The 18,939-nt window shown below is 35.3% G+C and overlaps 1 protein-coding gene across 1 annotated transcript in view; it reads left to right on the forward strand.

Moving 5' to 3' along the window:
* The window catches only part of FBXL13 (F-box and leucine rich repeat protein 13), a 62,240-nt gene that overhangs the window by 30,583 nt on the left and 12,718 nt on the right, over positions 1 to 18,939 (forward strand). Inside the window, 4 exon segments of the mRNA XM_056482064.1 lie at positions 5,310 to 5,401; positions 6,038 to 6,056; positions 6,059 to 6,151; positions 6,306 to 6,469. Of these exon segments, the coding sequence (XP_056338039.1) occupies positions 5,310 to 5,401; positions 6,038 to 6,056; positions 6,059 to 6,151; positions 6,306 to 6,469 (368 nt within the window).

Consider the following 18,939-nt stretch of genomic DNA (forward strand, 5'->3'; position numbering starts at 1 on the left):
AGGATCAAGGCATTTAATTAGCTCATTAAAACATAGGCAGAAAAGTGAGAATTAAGCAGACATTTTCTAGTCCATTTTTACAAAACAAGGCAATCTTTTCTTTGACTATTATATTCATACATGGTAATAATACTGGATAAATTGTTGGCATGGGGGTTTTTGCATAAACTCATGGTAATTAAGATTTTATCCATATGGCACAGGCAGTAAATATTTTTGTTAATGAGCTTCAACATATTTTCATTAAAATATTGAGATTCTCTTGTGTCTTGTTCAAAAACTTACCATTGACATTCCCAGAGCCCCACCTAGAAATCATAAGATCTCTTTGTTCTGCCTCTGACACTGAACAGTATTGGTGGAAAATTTTCTGCTATTAGACACAAAACTGGAAAGAATGAGAGAATAAATCAATTGCATGTCATATCCAAAATGTGTTACAGCAGTCTGTTACTTGCTGTAGTAGGTTATAAGAGCTGGATAAGAGAATGCAAGCCAGTGGGAAAAATAAATTTGTCCCTTTCATTTCTTGACATCTCCTTTCAGGGCTGTCAGAGAAACCTACATGTAGACTTCACCAGTTTCCACCATCTGTGTTCCCCCTGCTCCAGCTTCATTGGGAGAATTCTCATTTTGGCAAATTCTGACTTCTTCAGATGTATCAAGCAACAAAAAAGGGGCCATAACCTGGGGAGAAAATCTGAACTATGTTCTTTATTTATTGAAGAAGAATATGATTATTTACATTTCCTGAGTACAAACTTGTGTAACCGAAGAATACTATAAGTTACAAATGCTCTCTTATTTATTTTAGAAAAATGCTAATTCAGGAATATGTTAATATAAGTGCTTTTTTTAGGACAGTGGAAAATTAAAAGACAAATAACATGTGGAGTCAAGCCATCACTGTAATGTGCCAAACATCTGAAAGGATGTCACAATTCATTTTATGATTCTTGACAAATACAGGATATAAAAAAGATAGTCCCATGTGCCCCAGAGAGTACTTCCTCAATTCTGAATGCTGATTTTCAAATTTCTATCCTCAGTGTATTGCCAATACTGGAATCACAAGAGTGTTTCTTCAAAATCCCTTCTGTGCTGCAGACAGCATTCTGTCTGGCAGGCTGGATTCCACAAATCAAATCAGTTCTGGGAGAAAGACAGAATTGTAGAGTAGTGTAGCAAAAAAGCCAAACCTAAATAAAAAACCTGTGTATTCCTATTCTTCAGAATATGAAACTATAGAAAGATTAAAGTCAATGAACTTTGATATTCTTATAAGCATTTCATCATTTCTCTGCAATTATTTTCTAAATCTATGGGGACAGATCTTTAGCTGTGGTTTGCTTCATGTTTGTTTTGTTGTACTTTCATTTCAGATCATAGTATACTATTATGCAATCAAGAAAAAAACCCAAGACAGTCATTTACATATTAGACTGAAAACTCCTACAGACAAGGAATTATATTTTACTTATTTACCTAATTTTAGTTACATTTATCATTTATTTTTGCATTCACTTCTGGTCTGTATATGCAAGAAAAATAAGACATTTATAGAATGATTTTACTGAGTCATGCACAAAAAGTCTGTATTTCAGAATTTTGTAGGATCTAAGATTCAATAACCTTCAAAATAGTCTCCCTCCCAATTGTTTTGAAAGATGAGGTTTAAGTGGGATTTAATTCATCTCGGGCAAAGAATACAGTATTAAACTCCATATGTATCCTAACATTGATTTTCAGGCCAAGCTGCTCACTCTTGAGGCAAACTATTAAACATTGAAATTCCAAGTGAGTTGATAAAGCAATTCTTTTACTGAAATGTGCAAGAAATTTCATGTTTCTATACCTTAGCTTTGAAAGTGCCTGAAGTTTCATAGAGAATCCATGGGGCCTTAGAAAAGAAACTTAAGATTTTATTGTTCTAGAAATACAGGAAAATAAGAGAAGTACATATGATTGCAATAAGATCTAAATGTTGATTAATTTTATTTAATCTTATCTGAGTGCATATTTCATATTTCATATTAGAACTTTCTCAACCTGATGCCTGATATACAATATCCAATTTCAAGTTAAAAAACATTTCAAGTGAAAAAGAAATTAGAAACAATCTGTGCAGGGGAATTATTATTAACTACTTCCATATAATTTGGTTTGGCTTGCATGGAGGAAAACACTAGATTTCTGTTATTTGTGGTATCAAATGTCTATGTTAAGCAAACAGTGGTTTTCCAGATAGAGATCAAAAGTCCTTTAGCCCGCATTTAATATTACTCAATCCTTACTGAATTCCAGAAAAAGGCATGCTATTTCTGTCAGGATTGCTGAGTTTGTTCTGATTACCTGCTACCTACAATCTCTCCTTTTGAGAATGGGAATTTCACTTTATTTTAGACATGTAAGATAAGGTAATGCCTAGAAAATTAACTTAATATATCTATATAGCAATTAATGAGTGGGAGAGGTCTCCAGAGGTGATTCAGACCTGTCTTGGGATCTTTGTTGCTCTTTGCTGTATAGAGATCCCAGGATTCATGTTTTTCTGTTGGGCTGCTTGAGAGCAAACAAGAGGCCTGTTGCAGAGTTAGGTAAACTTCTGCTTGAATGACTTGGTGCAATTGGTGCTTCTTGACCAGCAGAAAGTATAGATTTCCCAGCACATCCCTCAGGCAGCTGCTTGCGTGATATTCACCATTAAGCTACTCCCTTTCATGCATACGGAAGGTTTTGGGGTGAAGAAAGGAGATAGGATTATGTCACATTGCATTTACCAATAGTACAAAACTAGAATCTGGACAACTGAATTTCGTATTCTGTCCTGAGAACTAGCACACAACTTTCTCCACCTCATTTTCCCTACTTCCCAACATTTATCTTCTGTTGATTGCTACCAGTACAAAAGGGGATTGATTGCCTTTGCCATAATAGCCCTACACTGCACCTGATTGTTTTGCAATCATTTGAGGTGGGCAAATCCAACCTATCCATGCTGATGGTGAGGTCTGCGGTGCCATCTGCAGATCCTCACTGATGCGTTGCCCACATCAACCACATTTCCAAAGTCACAGTGTCCTTTTCTCCAACAGACATGTCTCAGTTGGACATGGTAGCCTGGAATGCACCAACAGGCTCTACACGCTCTGACCAGCTTGTGGTTATGAGATGGTTCTTTCTTTATAAGCCCTCTCTGCCACCTCCCCTGCAGCTTCACAAGATTCTCTTTTCCCTTCTTCATCTCCTTCTTAGAGTATAGCTGTTCCTGAAGAAGCCTGATCCAGGGTAACACAGCTGCACCATATCAGACCCCACCTTGAACAGCTGTCAGAGGGATGGGACTTGATGGGATTTATATCTCCATGCATTACCAGTAAAATATTTCCTCTATTTATTTTGATGATAGGATTTCCATTCTGTCATTTTGCAGGCTGTTACAGACCCGCTATAGAAAAACAAATATGCTACACTTGTCCTGAACTCAAAACACACCAGACTATTTACATCCACAGTGCTAAAAGTGCCAGTGTGTGTTATGAGCCACACCATATTTTCTGTCTGTCTGTCTGTCTGTCTGTCTGTGAGATCTGCATAAAGAGTTTAAGGCTAAGAATGCATTTGACAGACATGAAACCAGTTTCCCTCTAGGGCTGGCATCCCTCTGCACAAGGAAAAATGTGCAAAGAGTGCTACAGTCCTCTATGAAAAGACATTTAATATCAGAGCATTTAACATAATTGACAAAGAATTTGTTTAAAAGGCCATTTCAGCCTGAAAATAAAGAACAAGCCAACCTGGGCATAAGTTAAAAGATGAGGCATTATGCCAGAAAAGACAGTCTTCCTTGATTATAACTTAAAGTCAGTTACTCCATTAAAAAACGCCTCATGTGTTAAAGGATCCAAACATAATATTTTCAGAAATAAGAGCCAGAAACCCAAGGTGGGAATCTCCTCACTCAATGTAAGATAAAAGTAAAGCAGGCTTGATTCTAGTTTCCACTGATAAGTAGTAGTGGGGACCAGTCATGTGCTACAAATGCTGGAGACTAGAAGTGCAAGAACTGGGAGCACCTCCTGGTACATTGTGAGGTGTGATGGGTGATCAGCTGCTTCTGGCTTGCTTTTCTTTGGCCACCTCCTGTCTGCTAGTGGTGTCCACCATCAGACAAAATTTCTACCCTAAGCAAAGCCTGTGCCTTACACTGCTGCTCCCCTTAGTCAAGGTAGCTAAGCACATCAGGCTTCTGCAGCAGCTGGAGAGGTGGGGCACAGCAAAAATTCCTCCCAGTATATTTATATTACAAGATATCTTTGGATTCTTCTCTCCACAGGCCTTATTTGGTACCCAGGAGGACATGCCAGACAACTTTTTTTCTGTGTTTTGCAAATGAATTCCTGGGGCTGTAGTCTGAACTGCACAGGGTTAGTATAGAATCATATAATCATTAAGGTTGGAAAAAATCTCTAAGAACCCCAAGGTGTTATATTACACCTTCAAAACCCTGGAAAACAGTGAGATCTCTACATGCAAATATCAGGGAGACTACTTCATGGGGAGGAATCATTCACCTCTATGTTTTCTGTAGAAGCTAAAAAGAAACTGTCATTTTTATGTCAAAAGAAACACTGTATTCCCAAGAGTGAACTGACATCTATTGAATTTAAGCAGTTAAAAAATTGTCTCCCTGGAGTGATAGAGGGAATAAACTGAATTGACAAACCCATCAGTCCATTTGCAATTTTATTGAATATTGCACTGTTAGAGTATACAAGTTGTTGTTGTGGTCCTGCATGAAGGATTATGTAGAAGAGCTTGGTATTATTGTGACTGCATAGGACCTTTCCTTGTAGCCCCTCTGAATCTTACACACTTTTACTGTGGATCTGGAAATAAACAATGAAGATATTTTATTACATTCAGAACTTGCTTCAAACTGAATTTCGATATCTACCATAGGTGAATAAATCATAAGGTTAGGAAAACAAAGGTAGAATAATGAGACAGTAGCATTCACTGCCACTTCTATAAATGGTGTCAGCTCTAGAAAATGTTGAATCTGACTCTTGCTTGGTTAGAGGACACATTTTTTTTAACAGGTCCTTTGCCTTATTGTTCAAATTTCAGAATAATATATATGCCTCATGGATCTGTTTTTCTTTTAGTGAGATTAATGCATTTCTTGTTTTAGTGAGTATCTAGGTGCCTATGGTAAGATGTTAAAGCATTGAGATCTCAAGCTTTCCCTATGCTGTTTTTGTCAGGCTTGCTAAGACATAAACATTTGATTTTTGAGTAAATTTGAGCTGATGTCTTCAGAAATACTGCCAATGGCTGCAGTTGGATTCAAGATTTGCTAATCAGCAAAATGTTAACTCTTACAGATAGATGTGTTTAAGTTAGGAACTGAAAATAAACTGTACTTTTTGAGAAACTTTATGATGTTGGAACTGAGTTATCTTCTCAAATGACTTTAAAGAAGTAAGAATCAATTAAAGAGAAGTTCTAACCAAAACAGTTTTGTACAACTATTGTCTAATTATGCTTATAAATCTTGCTTACTTGCAGTCACTGTCAGAAAACTTCAGTTGTCTTCTTTTTTCATTGATATGTTTGAATTATGGTCTTCTAGCATAAAAATGAGAGCATTTAATTTCTTTCAGTGGTAAAGCAACTATAATATTTGGGAACAGCATTCTGCTACTGATTTTGCCCATCAAAAAAGAACTTCCAGGCTTCTGCAAAAGTGATTGCTAACTATATCACTGTCTCAGGTGTCTGCCATACTTCATATATCCAGGTACTTGCTTTTTTTCCTTGTGTTTCCAAACATAATAATTATATGGAGAATTTCAGTGGTTTATGTGCCCCTCACTCTCTGGAAACCACTGTTAAATGGATTATAACTATTTGTTTGAAATTGTAACTTTTTGGTATTATATGGAGAATATTTGCTTCTTTTTTTTTTTATTTTTTAATTTTAATATGACAGCATGGGCATATGAATGTTTTATTTCACCTTTTTTCTTCAAAGACTCTGGTTGAAAAATGCAGGTAAGGTCTGTTTTCTTTCTAGACTCTCCGAAACTTTCTGACACAACTCTTAAAGCCCTTGCAGAATGTAAGCTTTTGAAGGTCAGCATTGAGGGTTAGTATAAGGATCAAAAAATTATTAGGGTTACGTATTTTTCCAATCCACTCAGATAATTTGAAATAAATCTTTTAGCTGATTTCAGTGAGTATTTGGATCATGCTCTTAATGTATGTCAGATGTGTAACTTGCATCTTAAATATTTCAACAGGGAATAACCAAAATACTGATTTAAGCTTCAAGCTGATGAATAAATGCTGCCCATACATCAGGCACATTCATGTGGCTGATTGCCAGGAGATTACAGAAGTTGGTGTTAAGATGATTTCACCATTGAAACATATTTTTTGTACCGAATATGGCAGACTGCATAAGGTACTAGATCACATCAGATTTCTGTAACCATTGCAAAGGGATTGTACTAGAGTTTATTTTACTTTTAAAAAGTCTGTTAACACATCTTTCAGTTTTAAAAATAAATTCTTAGAATGTAAGTTAGATACCTTAATATTTTGAAAAATACTTTATACATATAGTTTTTTGTTCCTGTATCATGTTTTCGAAAATCCATTCATTGTTGCTCCAGTTCAAGCAAAAAAATTTAACTGTAGATGTAGTATCACTTAATAGCCATGGCATATTATAATGCTGGAATGTGGCTATGAAAAAGAATATGATCACCAAAGAAAATTCCATTGGCACAATTCTCAGGAAACTTGGATATTAATTAATTTTGTTAATATTGAAGTAATACTTTATTACTGTCTAATATTAAGATATAAGTAAAATTGTCAATTTTTACAATTATCAAGAAAACATTGTAATGGCATAGAGGAAGAATATATTTTCTGTAAAGACTTATTTTCCACTTAAGGTGCATCATGTATCAATGGAAACAAAGACAAATGGAAGGAGTACCAAAGCTGCACATTTGATCACTGTTTTTTGGCACAGTGGTAGGTCAAGGGTGAGAGAGAATAGGGAAGGCAAAACTTACAAACATTTCAAAATTAAAATACCTATAAAATAATACAAAGAAGTTGGAATTGCTATTGATCCTAAAGTTTCTGACACCATGAGAAGGTTTAGGGATTCTGCTTTAAAGTGTAACAAAAGCCTTTTTTGTGCCTGTTGGCACATAAAAATCTGATAATAATGCCTGTAGGAGTACTGAAAAGTGTTGGAGCAATACCACGTTATCCTGTTGGTAGTTTAGCAGGGACAGCTGCCTGCATTTTCTGGTTTAACATTTAGCAGGCTGGGTTTTCCAGTCTGTCAGCCAAATCACGGGCTGTGAATGCGTCTGCACGTGTCTGCTTTTACTGCTGAAGAATGGCTGGATTATCCTAACAAAACATTTTAAGCGCTAGTAAAGGTATTGTAGAAATCCTCACTTGCTATATTGCTTTTCCATACATTTTCAAAGGTCTCAGCGTTAGCAAAGTTACAGATTTTAACACATCTAAACTGGGCACCAGGTACCTACCAAAGCTGCTCTACCACTTCAGTGGGCAGGACAAAGAAAATACAGCAAAGAGTTTGTGGGTCAAGATAAGAACAGGGGGAGATCAGTCACCTGCTTATCACCTTCACAAGCAATCCAGACTTGTTCTGGCGGGAAAAATTAATTTATTGCCAATCACATCAGAGCAGGGTAATGAGAAATAAAATCAATCTTACAACACTTTCACCCTACCCCTTCCTTCTTCCTGAGCTCAGCTTCACCCTTAAATTCTCTGCCTCCTCCCCTCGGTGGCTCAGGGAAATGAGGAGTGGGGATTTCAAATCTACCAAATCAGAATTCTTAAATAACAAGAAACATGTGAAAACTGAAGAAAGAAAATTAATAAATCATAATTTTTAGAACTAAGAAATGTGAGTAAAAACATGCCTAAAAATTGTCACAGGTAATGTAGTGGCTCATCTCCCTGGCACATTATTCCAGTTTAGGAATGATGGAATTCTTGTTCTCATGTGTGACAAAGCAGTGCATGGCCTGTGATGTCACATAGTTGATCAGCTGTGTATTCATGTCTTGATTATTTAAAAATTTATAATGTGGCCATTTCAGCTCTCAAGCTCAGTGTGGTTACAGAAGATTTACTTTTTAAACTCAGTTGGGTTTGTTGCCAGGCTCGGCATTCCTTATGGACTTTATGGAAGTTAGTTATTCTGAAGTTGCATTTCTTAATTTTATCTGTCTTCGTGAATGAAAAACACTGCACTGTGAAATAACACTCAAACTGCCACAGTGATTGAATTATTGCAGGGGGACTTTATGAATTCTAGCTTCTTCTGTAGCTTGGGTCACACAATGAGGCCCTAATCGGGTTATCAGTTTGTTAGTAGTGCTGGGACTTTGGGATTTGCCGTGATTCTTTGTGCTGCAACAAACTGTACAAGCCAAAACATGATTCTGTCCTACAGAATTCTGGAATTAATTTTTTATTCATCAGGGGACACAAAAGAAATACTGGGAATGCATGGTAAAGCTAATTGTACAGTAATGTTAAACATACCAGAGATCTGAACTGTATTGAAACACCCAAGCTGTAGTCTCCAAATCTCTCAACTTGGCTGAAAGCTTTTTTATCAACTTCATTTTTTATAACCTCTGTGTATGTTATGTTAGACATGTGCAAGATATGGAATTGATTAAGTGAAACACTCTGAGGAAGGACTCAGATTAACTCTTGATGCAGGGTACAAAATATCTACTGGGCACAAATGCTGCAAGCGACTTTTGCTGCTGCTGTGTTAGAAGATAATATTTCCTTAAAATTATTTAAGTTTCTTAAATTAGAAAACTATATTAGTACAAATACTACTCTGAAATGTTTAAACAGGTTCTGATTCTTTCTAGATTTGTTTTCCAAGCTCTGTCTTTTGGAGCGGTGATAATTTCTGAGTGCTGGAACTAATGGAAGTTCTCATTATCTCCAACAGACTTTTTTCCAGAAAGCTCAGATTTTAAGCCATTCCAGAGGGCAGCATTTTTCTAATTAAACTGTTAATTATTCTGACTATTTTGGAGTTTAAAGGTCTAGTTTAAAAATATCATCATTAATTTTTGCTTATCTTCAATGTTGGCTGCTGAATGCAAATCGTGTATTGACTTGTACAGATTAGGAAAAGTAGTGAATAAATATTGCCTACATTTCTCTTTTAGGGTCAGTGTTAGTCGTCAGTGTGAGGCCATTTGTACAAGGTTCTTCAGGAGCTAAGCTAAGAGAGCTGAGTGTTAGCTCCAACAGAGGCACTACTCTCCATTGTGGTCTAGAAAAAAATTGCCAATGAAATAATTACTAACAAGGTGTCTTCAATATGTCAAGCTGCTAAACCTGGAAAGCTAAAAACAAAAATGGCACTGAGGGGTGTCAGGTTAAACATTGACAGGTCCTTCCTTGTGAAAGCTGTTTCTTTTACTTTTGGGACAAACTCGTTGCACTGAACACAGAAATCTAAGAGAATCCTTGACAAGAAAACTTTCCATGGAGACTGTTCTTTCAGTCACTGTCCAAACACAATTCTGACTAAGAACCACATTATTTGGCTCTAACACAAAGTTTGTGCAAAAAAATTAAAACGTGAAAAAAAAAAAATTATAATGCCTGTATCTTTTATGGAGGCCAGAAACTTAAGCTAAATAAAGAGGCTATGGAATCCAAGAAGACTTCACTTAATGTGCTCATTTAAAATATCACAAAATTATATCTGAATGAAATGTATGCTGCCTTGAACTTAGTCCCACAATGTTACAACAAAAATGTTTTCTTTCTCTTTGCCTGCCACAACTAGTCTTTTAAAATGCTGTGTTTCTTCTTATTCTAGTTTTCACATAGCACAACCCATGACCTTGGCAGCAAGCCAAGCTTTTTTTTGCTTACACTGCGTTGCTAAGGCTTGCAGTTTTCTCTCTCCCACAAGACAGATAAATTGACCATTTTAAAATCTGTAATTTTTGAGAGCTACACTAGGAAAAAACCTGTGGTTTTAGCTGTTTGCTGTATTTAAGCATGTAAAATTCATGCACATATAAAATAAATATATTTAATATTAAATACTTTTCGTAAAGTATTGATAAAAGGAAATATATGAGTCTGCTCTTTAACAAGCTACTATTTTTATGCTTTGACTTTATATTATATATTTTATTAGCATATAGAGGAAGTAATACTACGATCTCTTTCAACTTGGGCTTTCTAAGTATTGGTTTAAAAATGCAACAGAGAGCACAGTGTTTCATGTACAGTAATCAATACCTGTATGCTGTGTTAATTAAAGAAAAATTGTAAAGCTCAGGTGCTTTCCAGCAGTCTGTGCAATGGATCTCTCTTGCTTTTCCTGTCTTGCTGTTTAGTGTTTAAAACTTAGAAGGTGCAACTTAGATTTGCACTACACAAGAGAATTTTCATTTCTGTTTTTTCAAATGACAGCAGGATAATTCTGTCCTTCAAAGCAGAGCAGAATTTCTTGCAATAAGAATGACACATACTTAACATTGTGGAGAAAAGATACAATAGGGCCATATTTTCTTATATATTTGTGTCTCAGGTATGACTGACAACCCAAATGGAAGTTTTTCCCTCAGTATTGGTGCCTTTCTCTTCTGTTGCTTCTTCAAACATAGACATTAAAAGTCTAATGGTTGGAGAAGTTTGTTATACCTTTTCTGAGCCTACTTCTCAACTGAAATTTGCAAGTTGAATAAAAGTAATCACTGCAAATGTTCAGATTTTGATATTGCGTAGAAAGTTGTACATTTTGCATGAGAAAAAACATGCCTAGGGAAACTTGTGAACACTAGCTAGAAAAAGGGAATTAATTCATGCCATGTTTGAGTTGCATGTGTGCTTAAGTGTCTTGGTAAATAAGACCACTCATTGATAAACCAGATATGCAATGAAAAGGAATTGAACTCCAAGAGCATATGAGGAATTGGCGGCATAATGAAATTTCTGTACTTTTCTCATTAGGGCTTGGACTATATTACTCTAACTCTTGGAAAATACATAACATTACATTAAAACCCACATAATTACATTTTAAATATTAATTTTTTTAACTCTTTAATTTCAGCATTCATCTTTTTATATTTCAGAAAATATATCCTTTATTCAAAATAGATTTTTTTAAACAATACACACTTTTTAAGTCTCAATATTATTTTTGATAGTGGAAGGACATTTGGTTTTGTAGTACTCTTGAAGTACTCGAGATTAGTTTCGTAAAATTATAGAAAATTTAAAAGAATGTTAAAAATGAAAATATTAGCAAGTTTGAGACGTTTCTTTAAAAAAAAACCAACAACAATGCAATGACAAAGCTAAGATGTTGAGTTCTTTGGGAAAAAAAGTTTAAAATATTTGAAAAAATTCCCTTTTTTCTAGTTATATTTCCATCCCTTATTGTTTTGCCTCACATTTTGCTCCTCTAAACTCCTTGCAATAGGGACTATAGTGTTTTAAATTTGGAGTATTGTGAATGTGTCCATGATGTTACAAATATTTTAGATATCATTATAAAATTATTTACAGTATATGCAAGGAGTCTGAGCTTCTATTACAAGGATGGTAACATTAGCACTTAGGACTAAAATCTGTCTGTATTATGAAAGCAGACTCCCTGCAACTGCTTCCATGAGTTAGAGAAGCAGTTCTAGTCACAAATTGTATTCTCACACTCTCCGTATGTTTATAAAAATGTCTTGATTTCTCCCCAATGTCTACATGACAAGGCTCTGGCAGCTTTGCTCCGAGGGTGAGCCTGAGAGCCTGCAGCTGCCCCACTTCCCTCATTCCAACACAAGCTGCTGATGCATATGGCCTGGACCACCCATATTCCTGGGACATTAGAAACGTAATTCGGTATTAAGCAGTCAGGACATTTGAAGAAAATGTTTTTAGTCAAGTGGGATTTAGACAGAAAAACATAGCATGGAATAATAAAATAATCTTACTTGACTCCTGAGTTACAAAAAGCATCCTGTAACAGAAACAGCAGATGCCCTAACATAGGCTCAGGCAAGATAATATCAAGGGTGAAATATATGCAGTGCAATAATTGGAAAGAAAAAAAATATTCTGAAACATTAAAAATAGGTACAATACTTTAAAAATGGAAACAACTCTGAACCACTTCTGAAATCAAAGATTAAAAGGACTGTTATGCATTAAATTTTCTGTTGTAATTATCTAAGGCCTCATTTTCTCTTTTGGCTGAATTGCTGCTGTGTGTGTAGTTACTGTTTGAAGTTGCTTTGTAATCACTGGGTACTCCAGAGTAGAGGTTATATGAATGTATAAATACTTAGCTCCATTTTTCTGTCTTATATATTAATGATCTTCAGATCCTGACTGGTCCTGAAGGCCAGGTGGCAACATAAATATTTACTATATTTTAATAATAAGTTTCTAAACAGGGACTTGGCCCAAACAAAAGTGGCGTTTTGATTTCCACAATAATCTAGAGGAATTTTTTAGCCTAATTTTTTTAGTCTTATTGGGATTCTGAATCTGCAGTGACTTGAATCCATAGTCTGGCATCACTTTTTGGTCTGTTAGAAAATTAGGCCAGTAGGACTGAGGAAAAGCCTTGCAATGGTTAAGAAAAATATATCATTGTGTCTAATAGATATAACCAGGTACAGACTGCAAATTAATTAGTTGCATTTGATTTCCAAAGGAAAGGATGTAGCAAATCCCACACATTCCCAAGACAGGGAAAAGAAAAGTATATTAAAGTGGGCTCCAAATTCCAGTTTGCTTAGGAGAATGGTGAAAGAGAGAATTTAATCTGGAGACTTAGAAACTTAAAGCTGCATAGAAATAGGAAATACTAAAAAAGGCTCATTGTTATCAATGCCAGATGTGCCAGCACCTGGAGTCCCAATGCAAATAGCTGCAATTGAAAGTACTCAGCAATGTTGAAAATCAGGCTTGATATTTTTACAGGATATTTTTTTGCAATAGAGTCCATATCATCTGTAGTATCTCAAGAAACATTGGCAATCATAGTTTGTAAGCTATCATCTGGTCTAACCACAAATGGTGTAAGGTATAGAAATTAAATTTTATGGCATGTGTTATATAGGGGGATTTCTACACTGCAAGAGAAAAATGTCCCTACAGTTCCTGAAAACAGATCTGGCCCACCTTTATATTAGCTCAGGTATTAGAAACAGTACAGCTAAATTTGCATAAGATTTTCCAGGAGGATTTTACTGTGTGAATCTGAACTTTGTTCTGACACATATATATTTTTAATGGCAAAATGAATCTGCATGGTAGGAATTGCATTCATCTCTTCTAGTGTTCAATCCATGACACTGATGCCTGACTTTGGCTAATCTGTGCAGAAATCTGAGCATTTTAAAGAATAAATTGAGTCATTTTATAGTAAATAGCTCAGACATGGATGGTGGGAGAACACCGCTTAAGAGCTGTACAAGGCCTGGAGTCACTTTGGAGTCAATCTGTTTGGTTTGGAGTATGAACAGGAAGTAACATCTGCATATCTCTGGAACACAATGATACATTACAGATGCTGACCTTGAAGGTTGCAAAGAGATATGTGAACAGAAATCTCAGAAGTTGGAAGTACCCTAGCACACAGTTATTGTTAGTGAGAGACAGTACATTCATTGCAGTCTGCAGTAGAAAGGCAGAGACTTTCAGCATGAGATTATAAATAATGAAGGGTTACTCTTTGGTATGGCATAGCCTCAGATGGCTTTTGTCTCTAGTAAGTGAAGACCCTCACCAACTGGTACAGTCAATACTCATTTTCTCATCTACAGAAACCATAGTGAAATATGTTCTGCAAATGCCTGTAGGCCTTATAATATAAAGTAACTGAAAAAAGAGCAAAAACGTAAAAGTTACTTGAAAAAAAACAGCTGTTAGAAAGGATTAAGAAGTTTCTTTTAAAATTGTTTTCAAAATGGAAATGATAATATGCTGTAGAAGAGATGCTGGACAAAGTCTTCCCTTTCTCCATAGCAATGGAAGATGCATTCAAGATACAGGAGTCATTTATTGACACTAAAGGAGAAATAGGATTTTGGAGAGTGGGTGATCCTAGAGTGAGTGATCCTAGTCTGTGTGTTGCACAGTGTTTGTTCTGCCAGCTTGTGTTTTCCAAAAGTTCCAATATGATTGCTCCAACCACATCTTCCATAAAAGTGAGGAGTTTTAGTACAGAAGGTGAAATTTTCCAGAAATAGGTCAATATCCTGGATGGCAGTCCCTGACATTATTTATCAGGGAATAAATCAGGAAGTCTAATAAAACTGGTGATAATTGACTCCTTTGTATGTATATTAGATACAAAAATAATAGTTAAAAATTTCATATAGATTAAACTTCCTTTATAGAGATTGTTTGAAGAGGTTTCTTTTTGGAAACATGAAAGTTTCATAGTTTTTTTTAATAGAATGTCCCAATTACATTATTTTTTTTCATGAATGTCCCAATGACATTCCTTGTCTTTCAAGTCTTCACTCTTTTCCTTAAACCTGTAGTTATTAACAAAATACCTCAATGTAGACATTGATTTTCATTTATAAAATATTTTTTCTGTGATTTAATGCTACTTTAGTCGTATAAAATGATTATAAATTAACTTTGAGGTGATAGAGCATTAATTGTCATGTCGCTAAAAAATCTTTTATTATATTCTTCAGTATTTCATTAGCAAGTGCATTGAAGTGGTGCCACTTTTAAGTAAAGAAAAATGGAAGAAGAAATTATGTCCTTGAGATTAGACCTATCAAACCATCAGTTTTTGCTGTAAGAAATTCAAGTTCTGGCATAAACCCATTTTAGGTTTAAGCACATAACTATTTTATTGTCTTGAATAGGAGTACTTTGGCCAACAAAGTTTGAAACCTAGATTTTCACAAAGCTGTTGAAAGCAACTTTCATGAGATAACTGCATCTGCTGAGAAAAATGCAAAATTTTGTGTTTTCATAAGTAGCCATAAGGATTGGAAAGGTCTTTTGTTGTTCCATTTTTTGTATCTATTCAGCTTGTGAGATCTCAGGAATCTGCAAAAATTGAACTCCAGCAGCACTCTTCCAGCATTATCATTACACTGTCCACATCTGGCTTCCAGACACTATCAACATGTGCTTATTTTTTCAGGATGATACTTCCTCTTTGCCTACAATTAGGCAGTGCTGCTCACTGTCTAATTGTAGATAACTTATTAACCATATGGAAAAAGTGGTAACTTTTTTTCCCAGTAAAGTTTACTTTACTGATATGAAGTGCAGACATATTCTGCTGTGATTATCAAAATGAATTTTACAAAATCGACATTTAATTCTCCTTCAAATTAGAGCATTTAGCATCAGAACATTGCCCAGTTTCCTGGTGTAAACCAGTAAAAATCCCAAAGCATCTTTAGATTCTTTTGCAGTCCTGACGTGAGAATTTACCAAAGTTTTCATCTCCTTATTGTCTTGAATATGGGGGGTTGTTCATACATTTTTAAGTGTGACAGCACCATTTCAAATGTTGTCTTGTGCCACAGCTGTAGCCATAAAACGCTTAATCGTAAGGCAGTAATTTTGAGACATTTGGTCTTAGGAAGTAGTATTTAGTTCTTCTAACAAAAAAACCCAACCAAACAAACAAAAATAAACAAACAAACAATACCCCCCCCCCCCCAAAAAAAAAAAAAAAAAAGTGAAAAGTTCTTCAACCCCAAATTTTGGAGAAGATCTGTAAAGGTGTTTTGCTGGTGGAAGTATTTCACACCACACTACCTTTCTTCAGTTCTTTGTTCCTCAAGAGGTAGAAAAATAGAGTTTTCCCCTTTTTCTATTAATTTTTCTGGATTATTTTTTTTAGGGCTTGAGAGTACTTGGCTGCCATAGAAAAATATTGGAACTTCCTATATCACAATGCAAAAACTTCAGTGACAACAGGATTCAGGTAAAACTTTGGTTTTTTCTTGGGTGTTCCCTGGAAGCCCCTCTAGTTCATTAAATTAACCATATCCAAAACTGATCTTGTTTTGATCTGCATGTAATCCTTCATTCTTCATAACACCATCCTACATCAATAATTCTACCCTTTCTTTCCTACAGATCCATATGCCTGAGATCTGTTCAATTGTGTCTTGAAAAAGATGAATAGGGGGCATTTGCAGAATGTAGTGGGCATGAAATCAACTCTGAAAATTCAAAATGAAGGGGAAATGACTATTTCCAAAATGTATGGTTAAACTGTGAAATTCCTTGTCCTTATCATAGGTTACTTGAAGTTTACCAAAATCTTTATGGATATTTGATAAACTCAGTATGATTGTATAGATTTACTTTGTATTTCAGAACAGATTGAGAAATAAACAGTAGTAGGTAACTTTACAGTAGTAGAAAGAACCATCCATCTTGTTAGGAACTGACATCCAAATAAGCGCGCTTTTTTTTGTGTAACTGAGAATCCTTCCTAACTATATATAACAGAAATGCTTAAGTCATGTATTTTTAATGGTATTGATTTCATGCCCATAAACAGTTGCAGATCATAAGGCTGCAGGTACAGCCAATGCCATCACATAATCCCAGTCTTCAGCTTCTACATTTTTTCCATTATAAATCTTCAACATCCATCATTTTATAGCCATATATTGTAAAAATGAGTCAGTTATTGTACCACAAGAGCTGCATCTGGATTGAAACTTGTTGCCCAAGATACATGTCAGGCCATTTGCTTCTCTAAGAATAATTCTGACTCCTCTTTCATGAATGTTCTGTGTAAAGTTCCATGTTTTTAATAATGTGCATCTTGTGTACCTCATGGAAAGATATGTGGTGCCAGTGCTGCTGCTCTCAGAGAATATTCACTTGTGTTGTGCCATGCCCATGGCTAAGAAGCTATTTCAAGTGTCTCATAACACAGAGTAAGTTAAAAAAAAAAGACTGTTAAAAATAAGTGTTTCTACTTCCTTTTGTGCCAAATGAATTTGAACTTTTTGAGGAAGAAAACAGCAGTGGGGAGCATATGTAGGAGTTGCAGAAGCCCTGGTTTCATGGATCTAGGGAAGGCAGGAGAAAGAAGAGATACAGAGTAACTCAAAATGACAAGTCCTTTTCTGTAAATTTAATCTAAGGATACGATTTTATGGAGAATTTGCAGAGAACTGTAATCACACTGCCTGTTCCCAGGCATTATAACAGTATGTAAACACTTATGAAATCCCATATTTTGAAAACAGGGACTTCACTTAATGAACAGCAATTTAGTATTTGACCTTTTCATTGATGTTTGTGTGTGTCCTCAGGCCTTATTTATAGAATTAAAATTGTGCAATTAAATTAGAAAATTACATTCTCTTCATATGGCATTTGACTTTTTATAGTGACTAAATGTCTTGCAAATATAATTTATCTTCACAATCTCTTCTGCTATTTTCTCTAGAGACAAAGAACCAGGGATACAGAGATGAAGGGAGCAAACAAAGCTCCATCTCTTTTGATTGCAAATATAATTTGATCACTATTTGCAAAACCATGTAAAGCTGGACTTAAGAGTAAATTCAGACCCTAACTTTGAAGGATGTTTTAAATAAGTATGTAGACAAGTTATGCTAGTAAAAACAAGACAAACATATCTAACAGGCATTGAAATCTTAGCTTCAGATTGTGTTACATACCCTAGTTGAGAATGTAGCAATTAAGTCATCACATCTGAAACCTAATTCTGAAAGGAGTGCAGTTTCTCTTGCACATGGATGAAAAACATTTAGTTGCTGGATGTAGAATGTTTCTGTATTACAGGTGAAAAACAGCCCATAAATCCAAGACTGAAATAGGAAAGGTAGAGAAGCCAATTGATATATATACTGAATTTTCCACTTTAACCAGTCCTAGGTTCTAACATTGATACTCTAATATTTTGTAAAATAAAACAAGGACCCAAACCCCAAGAAGAACTGCTTTGCTATAGCTGTACCAATAGACAAAAGATAATGAAACCAGAATGAAGATACAGACAAAAATCTTACAAGTATGGTCTGTGAAACAAATTTCAGATCTGATAAGTTTCTTTGTGTCTATTTAGGTAAGACTTATGATAAACACAGAGAAACACATAATCTTTTGTAATAACAAAAATAATATTTTTTAATGATCAACCCAGTGTTATTGTGCAAGTTCCTATTTAGCATAAGGAAAAATTAGCTGCTCAGAACAATTAATATGTAACATTTGTGCCTAATAAATAAGTGAATTGTTGTGTCTCTGTGTGTGTACTTATTTTATTTATCCATGTGGTGCTTATGAGCCTCAGGACTAATTCTTGAAAGCTTTGAAAAGCTTCATGCAAACACTGATTTTTATTCAATCTACTATATGTACTTCCTTGCTTTCCCTGTAGAGGTAGAATTGTTATTCCAGTAAGTGACAAATTACTCTGGCCTTAGGCCAAGGTTAGCAGGCCTGGAAGCTAGATCAGTGACACATTTAAGGCTTCTCACCACGGTTTTAGGCTGGACATGACAGAAGAGGAGAGATTCTGACTGAAGCTAAACCTCTGGGAGACTGCAGGCTGTCCTGTGATCCTCATGTCATGGAGCTGTCAGGTGAAAAAATGTGATTTTAGGCACCTCTTTTCAAGAGGTTTCTAGAGAAGGTTTCAATAGAAGGTCCAACTTCTCTTTGTAGGCCTAGAAGTGATGGTTTTCAGGCTTGAAAAAGATTCAGTCTGAAATGCAAAAAAAGTTTCAGTGTGCAAAGGAGAAAAGTGTATTTTAAGAACCTTAAGAGTCCCACTGTTATTTTCCAAGATTGTTTGCTCTACAGAATATATGAAAAAGTTATAAAGGTGCTGGAATTGGA

This window comes from Oenanthe melanoleuca, chromosome 1A (genome assembly GCF_029582105.1).
Source record: "Oenanthe melanoleuca isolate GR-GAL-2019-014 chromosome 1A, OMel1.0, whole genome shotgun sequence".
Taxonomy (NCBI): domain Eukaryota; kingdom Metazoa; phylum Chordata; class Aves; order Passeriformes; family Muscicapidae; genus Oenanthe; species Oenanthe melanoleuca.